Source organism: Vanellus vanellus (assembly GCF_965231255.1).
Source record: "Vanellus vanellus genome assembly, chromosome: 1".
NCBI lineage: Eukaryota > Metazoa > Chordata > Aves > Charadriiformes > Charadriidae > Vanellus > Vanellus vanellus.
The window spans coordinates 68,831,439-68,845,149 of record NC_138905.1 but is presented as its reverse complement, the minus strand read 5'-3'; the positions used below and the strand labels follow the sequence as shown (position 1 = coordinate 68,845,149).

Here is a 13,711-nt window from a genome sequence, read left to right as displayed (position 1 = left end):
ATTAACATGGCATTTGTAACTGCTTTAACATTTGCAGATGGGAAGTGCTACATAATGTGAAGTATCACGATCAGAACCGAATGCCACAGCATAAATTGAAATTATAGAAGGCTGCATAATTAAAAAAAATAATCTATTCCTAGAAGTATTTTAAGGTCATGTAGAGGAAGCTATTGTATCCTATTTTGGTCAGCAAAACTCCTTTTGTTCATTAAAGGTGTAGGTGTGTATTTCCAAGTTCCAGTAGGCTGCCACCAAGTTCAACTGGAAGGGCTGAAAAGTTAGGTAATGAAATACTTTCACTAGATTATCCTAAGTCTTACCTCAAAGCAAAACACATAGTTAAGACAAACCAGAAAAATGTGTAAACACACCGCATGAATTCCAAAGAGGAATGTGATTTTGGTTTTGTTCTTTCCGTTAATATTTTTAAACAAAATTTTTTAAGACTTTAATTTTAAGGATTTCCTTGGGAATAGAGCAACTGAAGACGGTTTTGTCCTTCACAATCAATGTCCCAGACCAGCCATACCAGTATGGTATGGGGATGAGAGTTTAATTGAATATGTGTGACTGTTGGTCATGAGGAGTCAAATTTTCCATCTTATCCAAGCAGGCCTCTCCTGACAAGAAACCTATGAGGCAAAAGTTCTGCTGATTTAGGTACAACTGCTTAAAAAATAACTTGCCAGTGGGAACAGGGAGAAGAGTAGTTGATTTTATCTGTTAAGAAAGTTATAGAGTTTATCAGAATCTACAAAAAATTAACTATACTTATTTATACAAATGATGCATACTGCAGACGGGTCAAAGAAAACACAAGTGATGCATCCACATTGCATAGGCATGAGTTTCTGCACCAGGAAAAAGCAATTGGGCTAAGCTAAGTGTATGCTAAAAACTATGCATTTCATTATTACGACTCATAGGTGTGAAGAAAACTTATCTTACTACACTTTTCACATATGTCCATATTGCTATTTTATCAGTTAGCAAAGCAGAAAATGAAACCAGAACAGACATCTATTAAAAGATTATGCATTTCCCATGTATGGGAACAAAGCTTTTTTGTTATTTGTATCACTGATATGAAAACCATATCATTACTCAGTGCAATTTCTGTCCCTCAAACTATTTTCATTAAAGGTCTAAAAGTTCTGTTTCAGAAACAGGTAACAAAAGAAGAATTTTTTACTCTTCATTACATTTAAGTTGCATATTTATCCATAAAACGGAACAATAAATTTAATTCAACATTTGTATAAATAACGCACTTGAGACAATGGAGATGTATCCATAGACATCACAGTCACCTGGAGCACTGTCTCCCCAAAAGGAGGGCACAAAAACTGTAAATAAATGTGCTGTTAGCTAGGGTTTCTCTAAGCATCCCTGACTGTACTTTTCAACTTCCCACGCTGAGGAAATGCTGCTCCCATGCTCCGTGTTGTAAAGGAGGCAAAAGCTACAGCAGCTAAGACCACTGGAGTGAAGCCTTGGTGACAGGCTGCTTGAAGGGGCTGAGCATGAGTATGTAGCTACCTGATTAACACTGACTCTAGTCCACAGGCTTCTTCTGTTTGGGCCAAATACAATGCTGACACCCTCTGCAGCTCAGCACCAAACACCCTTTCCATTCTCCAACAGTTTACTTCCATTTCTGCATAAGCGCTGGTTTCTTTTGGCTCCAAAGACAGGTTCACCTGCAGGGTTTCATTTTTCTGTTCGACAACTTGCTGTTGATTTTCCTTTACTGCACAAAAGAGCTTGCTCCAGTGCCTCTTTCACAACTGCCTCTTTGTAGTAAATGAAAGCCTTAATAATTGTATTTTGTACAATTGTACAGTTGATTAATTTTGACTTTGTTTAATTTGCAACCTTTGCTGAGATCTTTAGGGCTGGGAATTAGGGAGCAAACTGTACCACTGTACTTTGGACATTGGGGGTTTGCCAATTTGTTTCATGCCTCATTTGTCACAAAACCTATGAAATCGTAGTCCAAAGCCAGCTTCATATTTTTCAAGGCAAGGCAAAAACACATTTGTTTTTGCTTTAAATTAACATCTTGCTAAATTCATCTAGTTTTTCAAACGCCAAACCAAACCCTTACTAACAATGGGAAAATAGTAAACACAACAAATCTGAAGATCAGCTTAGCAAAAGAGAACAGATTGCTCTCTCCAATTACAGCACTGAAGTGGTAAGATAAGCATACTCCATTTTAGGTATAGACATATAATAAAGAAGAAATGAGGATGTAGAAAGGTTATGTATGAGAACATGCTAGAAGAGAGAAATAAATGAATCAGCACGTATCTGACATGCACAACAGTTCCTAGTAAACATTTGTCTCTCAAACATTAAGATATTTAAAAACCTACTATCTTCAGATTTTAATTCCTGACACCACTGAAGTTCTGCGGCCATGGGTGAACAAATCACTTCATGTTTTTATTTACAGTTTACTCTTTTTGAGGATCAACGATAATATTTCCCCACTTTTATAAAAAGGAAGACTTCGACATGTAAGATCCTTCAATGAAAAGAACTAAACTGCAAAGTACTATTATTAATAGTTGTGTTATTAATATTTTTGAAGAAAACGTGGCTAGCTGAGGTCATAAGGCTTTCTCCAAATATCAGAACATATCCTTGGTATTCTTTATAACATAACCAGACCTAACCCTTTCTGATTTCCTGCCTATTGAGGGCTTGAAAGACGCCAAGAATTTTGCAGCTACTTTGAACCAACAAATTGAATGACGTTTACTTCTTTCAATTAAAAAAAAAAAGCGTTCTTTTGCAGGAAGAATACTCAAAATGGATTACCTACAAGAGCAAAATTTCTCTTCAGAAAATGAAACTGCAAGCCAAAGTCAGTACTAACAGAGAGAACCGAAACCACGTAATATGTAGAACAAGCTCATGCATAAAATATCTATATTTTTACAAGATACATTTTTGGTTCTTACAGACATTTATTACGGGAAGTATATGATCTGTGCTGAAGAATCACAAAAACTGCAAGATAACACCCTCTCTATCCTCAATTTCATCTAGGACTTTAAAGATCACCTAGTTCCAACACCCTTGCCATGGGCAGGGACACCTTCCACTAGACCAAGTTACTCAAAAGCCCCATCCAACCTGGCCTTGAACACCTCCAGGGATGGGGCCTCCACAACTTCTCTGGGCAGCATGTTCCAGTGTCTCACCACCCTCACAGTAAAGAATTCTTCCCAATACCTATTTTACATCTATTCTCTACCAGTTTAAAACCACTACCCCTCATCCTATCACTTCACTCCCTGATAAAGAGTCCCTCCCCATCTTTTCTGTAGGCGCCCTTTAGGTACTGGAAGGACGCAGCAAGGTCTCCCTGGAGCCTTCTCTCCTCCAGGCTGAACAACCCCAACTCTCTCAGCCTGTCTTCATAGGAGAGGTGCTTCAGCCCTCTGATCATCTTTGTGGGACTCCGCCGGACAACATAAGAAGGGTCCATGTCCTTCTTATGTTGGGGTTCCCAGAGCTGGATGCAGTACTCCAGGTGGGGTCTCACTAAAGCAGAGTAGAAGGGGCAGAATCACCTCCCCAGACCTGCTGGCCACGCATCTTTTAATGCAGCCCAGGATATTGTTGGCTGCATTGTTGGCTGTCCAGGCTGCAAGTGCACATTGCTGGCTCATGTTGAGCTTCTCATCCACCAACACCCCCAAGTCCTTCTCCTCAGGGCTGCTCTCAATCCATTCTCCGCCCAGCCTGTACTTGTGTTTGGAATAGTCCCGACCCACATGTAGGACCTTGCATTTGGCCTTGTTGAACTTCATGAGGTTTGCACAGACTCACCTCTCAAGCCTGTCAAAGTCCCTCTGGATGGAGTTTAATTAGGAATATAATCCCTGCTTTGTTAATGAGACAGTTCTGGGAGACAATGACAGAAATCCTCCCGAGATCAAAACTTATCACATCCACTCTATCACCAAAACTACAACCTGGCATATGGGGACAGCTGGTTGGTTTGTCATGATTTAGTCCCAGGAAATTTAGGTTATCTGTTACTTATCACCTCACTATTTTCTAAGCATTTACAAATAATATTTTTTATCATTTACTCCAATAACTTTTCAGTAACTGAAGGTAGGCTGATGAAATCCTTGGCTGTTGTCATCTTTTCACAATAGTTTTGGTGGCTTTAAATCTTTATTCATTAAATTAAACGAAACGATCAAAGTAGTTGATTCTTAGATCATATAGTGAATATCAGTTCGATCATTTAGTTAAACTTATTATGTAAAGCTTGATTACCAGATTACATAGTGGAAATAAAACAGTGTGATTCTTTAGCTTTCAACGTTTTCTTGACATCAATTTTAAAGCTGTGAAATGCCAGCAGACTGGAAAGTCATAGCCATATCTTTTTAGTGCCCGAGGAAGGGTTATACAAAGGGATTTAAGAAATACCAAATATGACATTGCATCAAATAATTTTTCAGTCTTTCCTACAATCCTATATGTACCAGCTCCTACTAGAAAGTGGAAAGGTAGTTCTCTTTATCCTGTAATCTGCATAAACTATAACACTATATATTAGACTGGAGAGAAGTGACTCAATAGCAATGACCGCATTATACCTTAAAGAAAGATACATTTAGGGTGCTTTAGAAATCTTTTAGGATTTCTAAATTAACAGTTCCAGTCAATTTTCACGTTTTTAGCTCCTGTTACATGTAGTCACTTGCACTGCACACAAGCTACCACCAGACAAACCCACAAATTCCCAAATCCTCCCACTATGGAGTTTTCTCAGGAATTCCATAGACTTGTAGATGGTGTTTTTTATTTTGCCTAAAAACTCAAATTAAACTAAAAACTCAAAACTAAAAACTGTTTGTGAAGAGAGGAAAACAAAAAGATATACTGAACATTCCCAAAAAGTATAATGACAAAGATTGTAGGGACTGCCAACGACTTGACTCATTCCTCCTGTTTTTCTTACACAACTCCCACTTGTTGTCCTCCAGGGTTGTAGGGAAGCAATTACTTGCTTCAGAGGTTATTTCTATAATTAAAGCAAAATGACCTGACTTTCAAAAAAGTAATTTCTGGTCAACACCAGAAAATAGTCTGAAGTTAGACTTTGCCTTACCTACACCCCGCAAAGCTATACTGTTATTTTAAAAACAATAAAAGAATGACTCGCATGTGCACAGTGGCCATATGAGCACATCTAACCTTTGAGATTTCCCTCCTTATATTTTGAACTATGTTGACGATGTCCGGATGGGATTTACAATGGCTCAAAGCTACTATTGTTCACACAACATTAAATCTACAATATATGCAATGAGATAACATAATATTTTCACTTGGAACTTCTATTAACCCACAACTTGACTGTATTTAATGAAATATGTAGTGCTCACAGAGTTGATTTATATGGATCACTATTTACAGTGCATGTTTATAAAAGAGGAAAAAGCACCCTAAGGAACTCATGGATCTTTTTGACTTTAACAGAAAGTAAAAAGCGCCTGATTTGTTTAGCTCAGTAACACCACTGGAAGCCCCAAAATCATATAGCTGGATTAGGGATGGCGACAGGAATCACTGATACAGCTGAAACAGGTAGCATAGGAAACGTACTATTGCTACCAATCCTGAGCCAAAACACTGCTGCGTATTTTAAAACAAAAATCACAGTTGTATTTACGTTTGTTGAGTATATAAGTATACAGAAACAATAAAAAAAGGCATGCTGAAGACCTGGAAATCTACTTCTGTCAGTGTTGTTCTAGAAATAAGTGGGGTGGAGAATTCATATACCCAAGGGAAAATTACACAGATTCTCTTGAACAGATAAACATTTACTTCTGACAGAACTTTGGAAAGTATTTAATTATGCAAAGCGTATGTTAGAATATAGTAGAAGAACAGTGTTTTGTACTGGAAAAGGTATGCATAATTAGCTAGCAGAAGGCAGTATATTGATAGACTCAGAGCTATCTTACAAGCAATATGTTTTATATGTTAGTCAAAATAAAACCGCCCCTCTTTCCATTCCTCTTCCAGTTTAACATTGGGTTAGCTGAGTAAGTATTTCCAGAAAAAAAGGATAATTCTTGTTATGCTTTTTGATAAGATGATCTGCATGCAGGTTTGGTAAAAACAAACTTTTCCCAAAGCAACACCCTTTGGGCAGCAAAGAACATGGGGCACTAATGACTTCCAAGAAATTATCTTGTGCTGCACCTGCTCTCTAAGTGTGTTTACAATAATGAAGTAGCAAACTGAGAAAAGACAAGAAGGGTATTAATTCACTACTGCTAGGATTGTGTAAGCCTTGAAAAATTATAAATTTTAGTACTCTGTATGTATGCCAAGATCTCTACTGATGAGATCTTTCATGGCAATTTCTGTAAGAATGCTGTAATCTATTAATAGAAAAGAAAACCATAACAAAACCTATGCATTCTTAACACCGAGGCTATATGGTATGTTTTTCACATTCTCACTTGAGAGAGGTCTAATTTCCTTTCACCATCTAGAAGACCAGGTTCCAAGAACTACCAAAGGGATCACTTACACTAAACCCGGTCCCCGGAAAACACATCCAGAAGAAAAAAAATATCTCCCATGGAAAGGCATGGAAACAAGAGCACAGTGTAGCTAAATTCTTAGAAGTTAATGACTGGACCTCCTTTTCCCAACTCCTCCCTACAACATGAATAGTCTTAGCAATTACCGAGTGGAACAAACCCCTTTAACACCACCTGGTGTACTTTTCAGCAGTTGGTCTTGCTTCCAGGCCTGTCATGGCTCATTAAGATAGTACAGTACTTTCTCTCTACATGACTGTTCTTGGGGACCATAGAATCCAAGATAAAATGAGATACGGAGGTTTTATCACAAGACACAAAGGGACTGTGACATATCGCGCCAAGGTTTTAGTATCTGAAAAAGCCACAAAAGAAGTTTTTCAAGGAAAGTGAAGAGTAAAAACAAACCAGTTACAAAAGATAAACATAGCTTCTCAATACTCAAAGAAGTAGTGTAAACCACAACAATCTAATTCGGTGTGCTCATATGGGGCACCTTATTTACATAGGCTTCCCTAAAGGTCCCACTTCTTTGCTTTGTAGTTTATCTTTCTGTGAAACTTTGAGCTTTGAGTTTAATAGCTCTCTCACCTACGTGAATAATTTGACCGACCAGTTTTGTACTGCTGCCCACAAAGAAGTTGAAGATTCAGGACATCTAGTATCAGTTGCACTGAAATGAAGCTGTAGGCCATTTATAATGCTGCGATGATGCTGAGCGTCTCAGAGCACTTGAAGGCTCATTGACAATGCAGGAGGACAGAAAGGATAACAGGCTTCATTCCTTAATTACCAAGAGAAAAAAGTGCAAAAGAGATTACATTTTCTCTCAAGCTTTCACCTGAATTAAGAAACAATAGCAGAAGCCACTAAATTTGAATCTACAATTACATTTATGAAAAGCCTAATGTTTCATTACAGTGAGAACTGTGGAGTTAAAAAAAAAGAAATTTCTCGCCTTTCAATAAACTTTAGCCTTAGAAGACACGCAATATACCTACAGTTTTCCTTTCAGATTCTGTGTGGTTCACTTGGAGATTGACAGCAGTTCCAAGGTCAGTTTATTTCCAATTATTTAAACATAATGTCTGTATAATCCAGTAATTAGAAATTGATAATTTTTCCACATTTCAGACTACTGCAACTGAACTTTTTACAACTTAAGTGTTAAAATCTGACTGGGTGTCCATATGTAATTAAAATAAACAATTATATATTTTATGCTTGAAAATTAAATAGGACAAAACAATGGTAATAGGATATTGTTGCATTCATTTTAACCATGTGCCCCAAAAAAGACATTTTAAAGCAAAAATATCTAAGCTTATAGAAGAAAAAAAGGAACTGATGTGGATGCACTTGTTCAGCTTTGCCCCAGACCGTAAATCCTATGGGCATGGAGTGCCCCCTGTGGGATTTTAGCTTATTTAATTTCACACAAAGTAATTATAGGAGGTGCTTTGGTACCATTGCTGCAATCACATGATGGCCTGATATACCAAGTGGCCCACAGACCTTATAGTCCAGTTCAATATGATGGGCATTGGGCATTCAATATGTTTGCATTGGGCCTAGAAAGCCATACCTTGCAGATGCAAGGTTAATATATTACTGCTTTTTAGCACTGACAACAAATGTGAAATGACTTCAAACTACAGACACAACTGTTTATACATGTAGAACAGACATGTACTTCTAGGAATCACTTCTCCTCTGGAGAACTGTTGTTAAATCATAGCCATAAACAACAGTTTCTCTAACGACAAAAAAAAATAAAAATTCTTTAATTTCCAAGAAGGCAATTTCTGATGAGCTGACAAGTTATCACTGGATGGACATTGGTACTTTCCACTTTCTTTTTTTTAACTGGTTCTGTTCACCATGGGTGCACAGAACCCGAAATATTATTGTTTGGTTAAACTGTTTGCTGCATTTGACATGACTTCACACCTCATTTTGGATCAAGTGAAATTACTTTTCTGGCAAATAAACTATGTGCCAATTAATCACTTTCTTTCAGACTACTTTCAATTTCAACCTCATACCTCCAGACAATACTGCTTTATTGCTGAGAGGATGAACTTTTGAGAAGATAAACAACCTCAGCTTCCACTGACTTCATTTTCAGTTGTGAGTGTTCGTTTGCGTGTGTTTGTATTTTTCTTATCTGAGAGCCAGAAAATGAACACGTGGACTTATCAACCATCTACCAAATATTTTTAAGTGACTTGCATATCATGCAGGAAAACTGTAGCAGACATAAGGATGAAGAGTCTTCCTGCACAGGACCGCCTATGCTGGCATCTTATTTTTAATAGTAGCCGTCATGTAGCTCTCAGCAGGCCTTCCAACTCCAAGATGAAATAAGGAAGGAATACAATAAACAGCTTCATTAAGCTACACAGGCCTGGTTCATCTCTGATCACTGCCTACACTCTGTATCAAGCGAAACACTATCTGTGGGATGCATTCATCTAATTAGAGACTACTGTGATAAATATTCAAAAGACCACTCATGTAAAGTCACATAAGAAATCAAAAGATATTTTTGATGGTTTGATTTTGAAACATAAATTATGTTCTCTTCTAACAACTCACTCATCTGTAATATCTTTGATTATTTTTAAAGAAAAAAGAGAATAGTAAATTGTTCTTGGACAAGCAATAATCTTTCTGTTATGTGCCAGCAGGATGAAGGATTCAAGTCTGAAGCGCCAACTACATCATGTAAGTCTGCATCCCTTGAATTATAGGGCTAGCAGCAATTGCAATTAGCAAGAGAAGGCATAATTCAGGAAAGGGCTGTTGGGACAGTTTTCCAGGTCTGAAAGAACAGATTGAGAAATGCTCCAACTGGGACTTTTCAACCCTGAAGCAGATGATTAGGAAGAATCTCCTGGTCCTTCTGACCATAACAAAAGGCCTGCCTAGTAAAAAAAAAAAACCAAAACAAAACAAAAACCCAAACAAAAAAAAAACCCCTCTTCTCTACATGCAGACACAGTGTCTGTTCCCCTTCCCTATAAGTGCGGTGTCCGCTGCTACAGTTTTGGCAATTGCATGAGCTCGGCCCCAGATTAGACTGTTTGTGCTCGGTTATTTTCACACACTGCCAAAATTTGCTGACAACACCAGGAGAAAAAAAGGGAAAGGAAAACTGGTGATTTTCAACAGTTTATAACTCAGCTCAGCCTAAGCAGGTTTTTACGGGACAAAGAACAGAGATTTCTCTGTAGACAGCACTTTATTCCTGCCTAATTTAAAAGATTTGCTGTGAATGATGGAAACATTAGAACTTCTTAAAGAAAACATAACAAAACAAAAATCCTAGCAGTTCACTAGTATTTTTTTACAGTAGATCATGTTTGGTGATATAAATAGAGAGACCATTATCTACCTCTCCAATAATTATTTACAACAAAGTTGGGTTTTTTTCTTCAGAAAATGAAAATATCAGACTTAAAGGAAGAGGGCTTCAAAATACATAGTATTTCTTTAAGGAGAGAAATTTCTTCCTTGGAATAATTCACACTTGTGCTATTCTAGTGCCACAGCATTCCCAAAGGAGTGTGAAATGATTTTCTCAGGGTTACAGAGTCAGTAGGAAACACAAGTCCTACTCTAAGAAACAGCATTTTAAATATATATTTTCACTAACATAATATCTAACAACTTCCTATTACAACCCAGAGGTAATTTTCTGGAGTCCTCTTGTTGCTTTATCATTTTTTTTCAGTCCATATCTAGAATATTCTAAAGCGGCATTTCCTAAGCTATTTTTCTTGTATGCTCCCCTGCCCCGCTAGCTGACTGCAGGGCCCAGGATGTTAAACTCACACCTCCATCAAAACTTGGAATTGAATCAGTGCTGCTCTTGAGCATCTCAAACTTTTCCCAGTGAAGCATGCCCTAAAACTTGGGAAACAATACTGCTTTACTGTATCTTTGAACAGATTCTGTACAACAGCTATTGTTTTCCGTTAAGATACCAAAACCAGCCAACTGCTTCACAAAACTGACCACTCATTAAATTACAGTTATTTTTGAATTGAAGTATTAGGAAATATTTTAACAACATTAGAAACTTTTTGCAAAACTAGAAAACAGATGACAAGAGTGCTTTTCATAAAAGGCGTAGGCTGGGAAAGTAGGGCAACAAAGAATATACTGGAGTTTCTGTATATAAATATAAGATATTTAATTGACTGGGCGTCCTCAGTAGAGACTTGTTTGCAACAGAGCCTCATGGTGAGAGTGAGTTTTTGAAGTCTGGATGCCTTTGGCAGCTTTATAGAACTTTAAGACAGACCAGCTATGACTAAAACATCCTCAGCTAGTTAACTACACAAACGTAATGTTTTTTCCATCTTTCTCTCCATGTGCTGACAGCATTACCATTCTCTCCAGTGTTCTTCCTTCTGAGGTACAATGGATCTACCAGTTTATGTAGTTCTTGATACTACATTTCGGTACAACAACTTTCCAACAATAACTTACTCAGCTAAGAGAGGTCACCATTTAAAAGGAGGGAGTAGTTATATTAAAGGCTCTAGAGCTACACAATTCCAAATACATTTCAGGATATACTGTACAATACGTGTATATTTTAATGAGAAGGTTTGGCAGAGCAGTTTGGCAGAAGAAAGTACTGCCAAGTGATTGGATATGGGATATATCTCCAGTTGCTTTGGATTCCCACATCACCTTAAGAACTACTCTTCCCGCCCCCCAATACACCAACTCTCAAGGCAGTCAAATTTATAGCTCAATAAAATTTTTTATTAAAAATAAAAAGTGTGGCTTTTAAGTACTGCAGTCTTCCAATGTCCTTATGCCAGGTCTAGATCAGACTGTTGTAGTTGAATACGAAGCTGGGGAGGCTTGGCCCGCTTTATACAGCACTCCTAAGTCAGAGCTTCAAGATCTAAGCCACCTCTCTTTCCATTTTGTAACAGCTGTTTTTCTATCCTTTCATTAAAAAGAAAAAAAGAAAAGGAAAGAGGCTAGCACAGAAAAGTTAAATAAATAAATAATGGCTCACAAAACCACAGTGGAGGAACAACTGCTGGTCCTGCCAATAAAAATGTTCCTTCTCTTCAGGGCTGGCTAAACAACTGAAAGTGTTTCTAATGAAGTGCTGGCAGCACTATCCATCATTGCACTAAATGGATTCACGTCTCCCTAAACTGAGTATAACTATTTACCTATAACGCACGGTCAGAAATTAGGAAGTATTTAAGCCTTATAAGTCTAATTCCTCACTTCTCAAGGCTTGGTTTTATTCAGGCCTCCTTATGTAAAGATGACAAGAGAATTCTAACTGATAAAGAACTTCAAACTCTGTTCCAGTGCTAATGAATCATCCGCGTGAGTTTGAAAAATATGTTAGCAGACCGGACATCTGCAGTTTGATTTTAGCATTACAACTACCTGACATTATGTTTATCTCTTACCTCTTTCCTTTTTGTCATTTGTTCCAATGACTTGCGTCTTACCTTAAAGTAGACTACAGGCTACTCAAAGCAAGGTGGCACATTCATGAGACACACAAAATAATTGAATCACAATAATTGTTTAGAATCTTTGAAGATACTATTATGCAAATAACAGTAGTCTACTGCAAACAATCAGAAGGAAGAAATGTTTTTGAGCTCTGACAAAAGTGTGAAAGTAACATAGTCAGAAGTCACTTCTGAAGGCTCGACTGATTAGATAGGTAGCTGTTATCTACAGAGACATTTTCATACAGTGGTTGTCTTTAGAACACCAGGGATCAGAGTAGAATTCAGAGATATCAATAAAACATGCCTACAAATAATGAAAAGAAACACTTACTTCATCTCCAGGACTTCCTCCAAGTGTTTCCTTCTTTCAGCTCGTAGGTTGGTCAAATGGGTTTCCTTCTCAGCCAAAGACTGTTGTGTAGAGGACAATTTTGCCTTCATTGACTCCAGCTCCTGCTTAACCTTCTCCATGGCCATCATTAGCTCTTCTACCTAAAACATTTTTGGGGAAGACAGGAGGAGAGAAAAATAGTGTCATGTGATCAGATGGAACTTACTAAATGTCCCAACTAAATTGGAGCACAAAGGTTACCAGTGCATGTACACTGCATAACACTTCTGTAGACAGGAAGCATCATCTAGTGCTGTGGACAGTACACCTATACTTGATTGAAGCAACATTACAGGATGTGAATTAACATAGTCTGGTCACAGGAACATTACCATTACAATACCAAATTACAAATCTTCAACTCTTCAGTATTTCTACTTTAGAAAATGTACCACAAGGATAAAAGGATGGCCTATATGTGTTAAAATTAGCCCACAAAAATGCTAGGCATTAAATGGAATACATCAATAATACACCAGAAGTATAAAAAACTTTCTCTGTAAATGATACCTAAAGAAAAACTACATAAGCACTTTAAGAACAAAGGCAATGTTTCCGAAACAGGGAGAGGACTGGGTTCCCATGAAGATGTGAGGAAGGCTACTTCCCTCAAAATATCTGTTGAACAATGCTTATAGGCATGTTTTGCGATTTAGTGACATAAAAGACATTCAAAGACTTGCTGATGGCAGACAGATACAAGCAGACAGGAAAAACAGAACAATGCTCATGTCTTCGGCAAATGGGAAAGGTTCAGAATTAACATGCACCGATATTGCACAGATAAAAATAATCATATTTTATTTTGCACTTGGATCAGGTTCTGCCTCAGTTAGAATTTATCACTAATTAACATACAAATCCAGAATAAATGCTCAAGTATAGCTACACGTAACATACAAAAACCTCTGGATATTCTTTTAATAATTTTGTAATAACGCTTGATGGTACATATTACTTTCACTGACTTTTTCCATATAAATTTTCTCTATCACAACCAAGTGTTCATGAACAATTTTATAATGTGCTTCAAATGGGAGAAACTCAGATGCTACTATTGTACACAATAATGCATTTGTATACAGTTAGTATGACAATACAGTGCTGCATTGCATTTATATCCCTGCATAGCAATCAACTTGTGGTCCGTCCTGGAAGCAAATTACTGAAATTATACTAAGCTCAATTTCTACTTCCATGTTTTCACAAAGAGAGTTGGG

General features: G+C 37.4%; 1 protein-coding gene across 1 annotated transcript in view; it reads right to left on the bottom strand.

Annotated features, from left to right (window-relative positions):
• ERC1 (ELKS/RAB6-interacting/CAST family member 1) overlaps positions 1-13,711 on the bottom strand; it is a 291,534-nt gene that overhangs the window by 86,430 nt on the left and 191,393 nt on the right. The window contains exon 14 of the mRNA XM_082488537.1: positions 12,432-12,592. Coding sequence (XP_082344663.1) covers positions 12,432-12,592 — 161 coding nt within the window. The remainder of the gene's footprint in view (positions 1-12,431; positions 12,593-13,711) is intronic.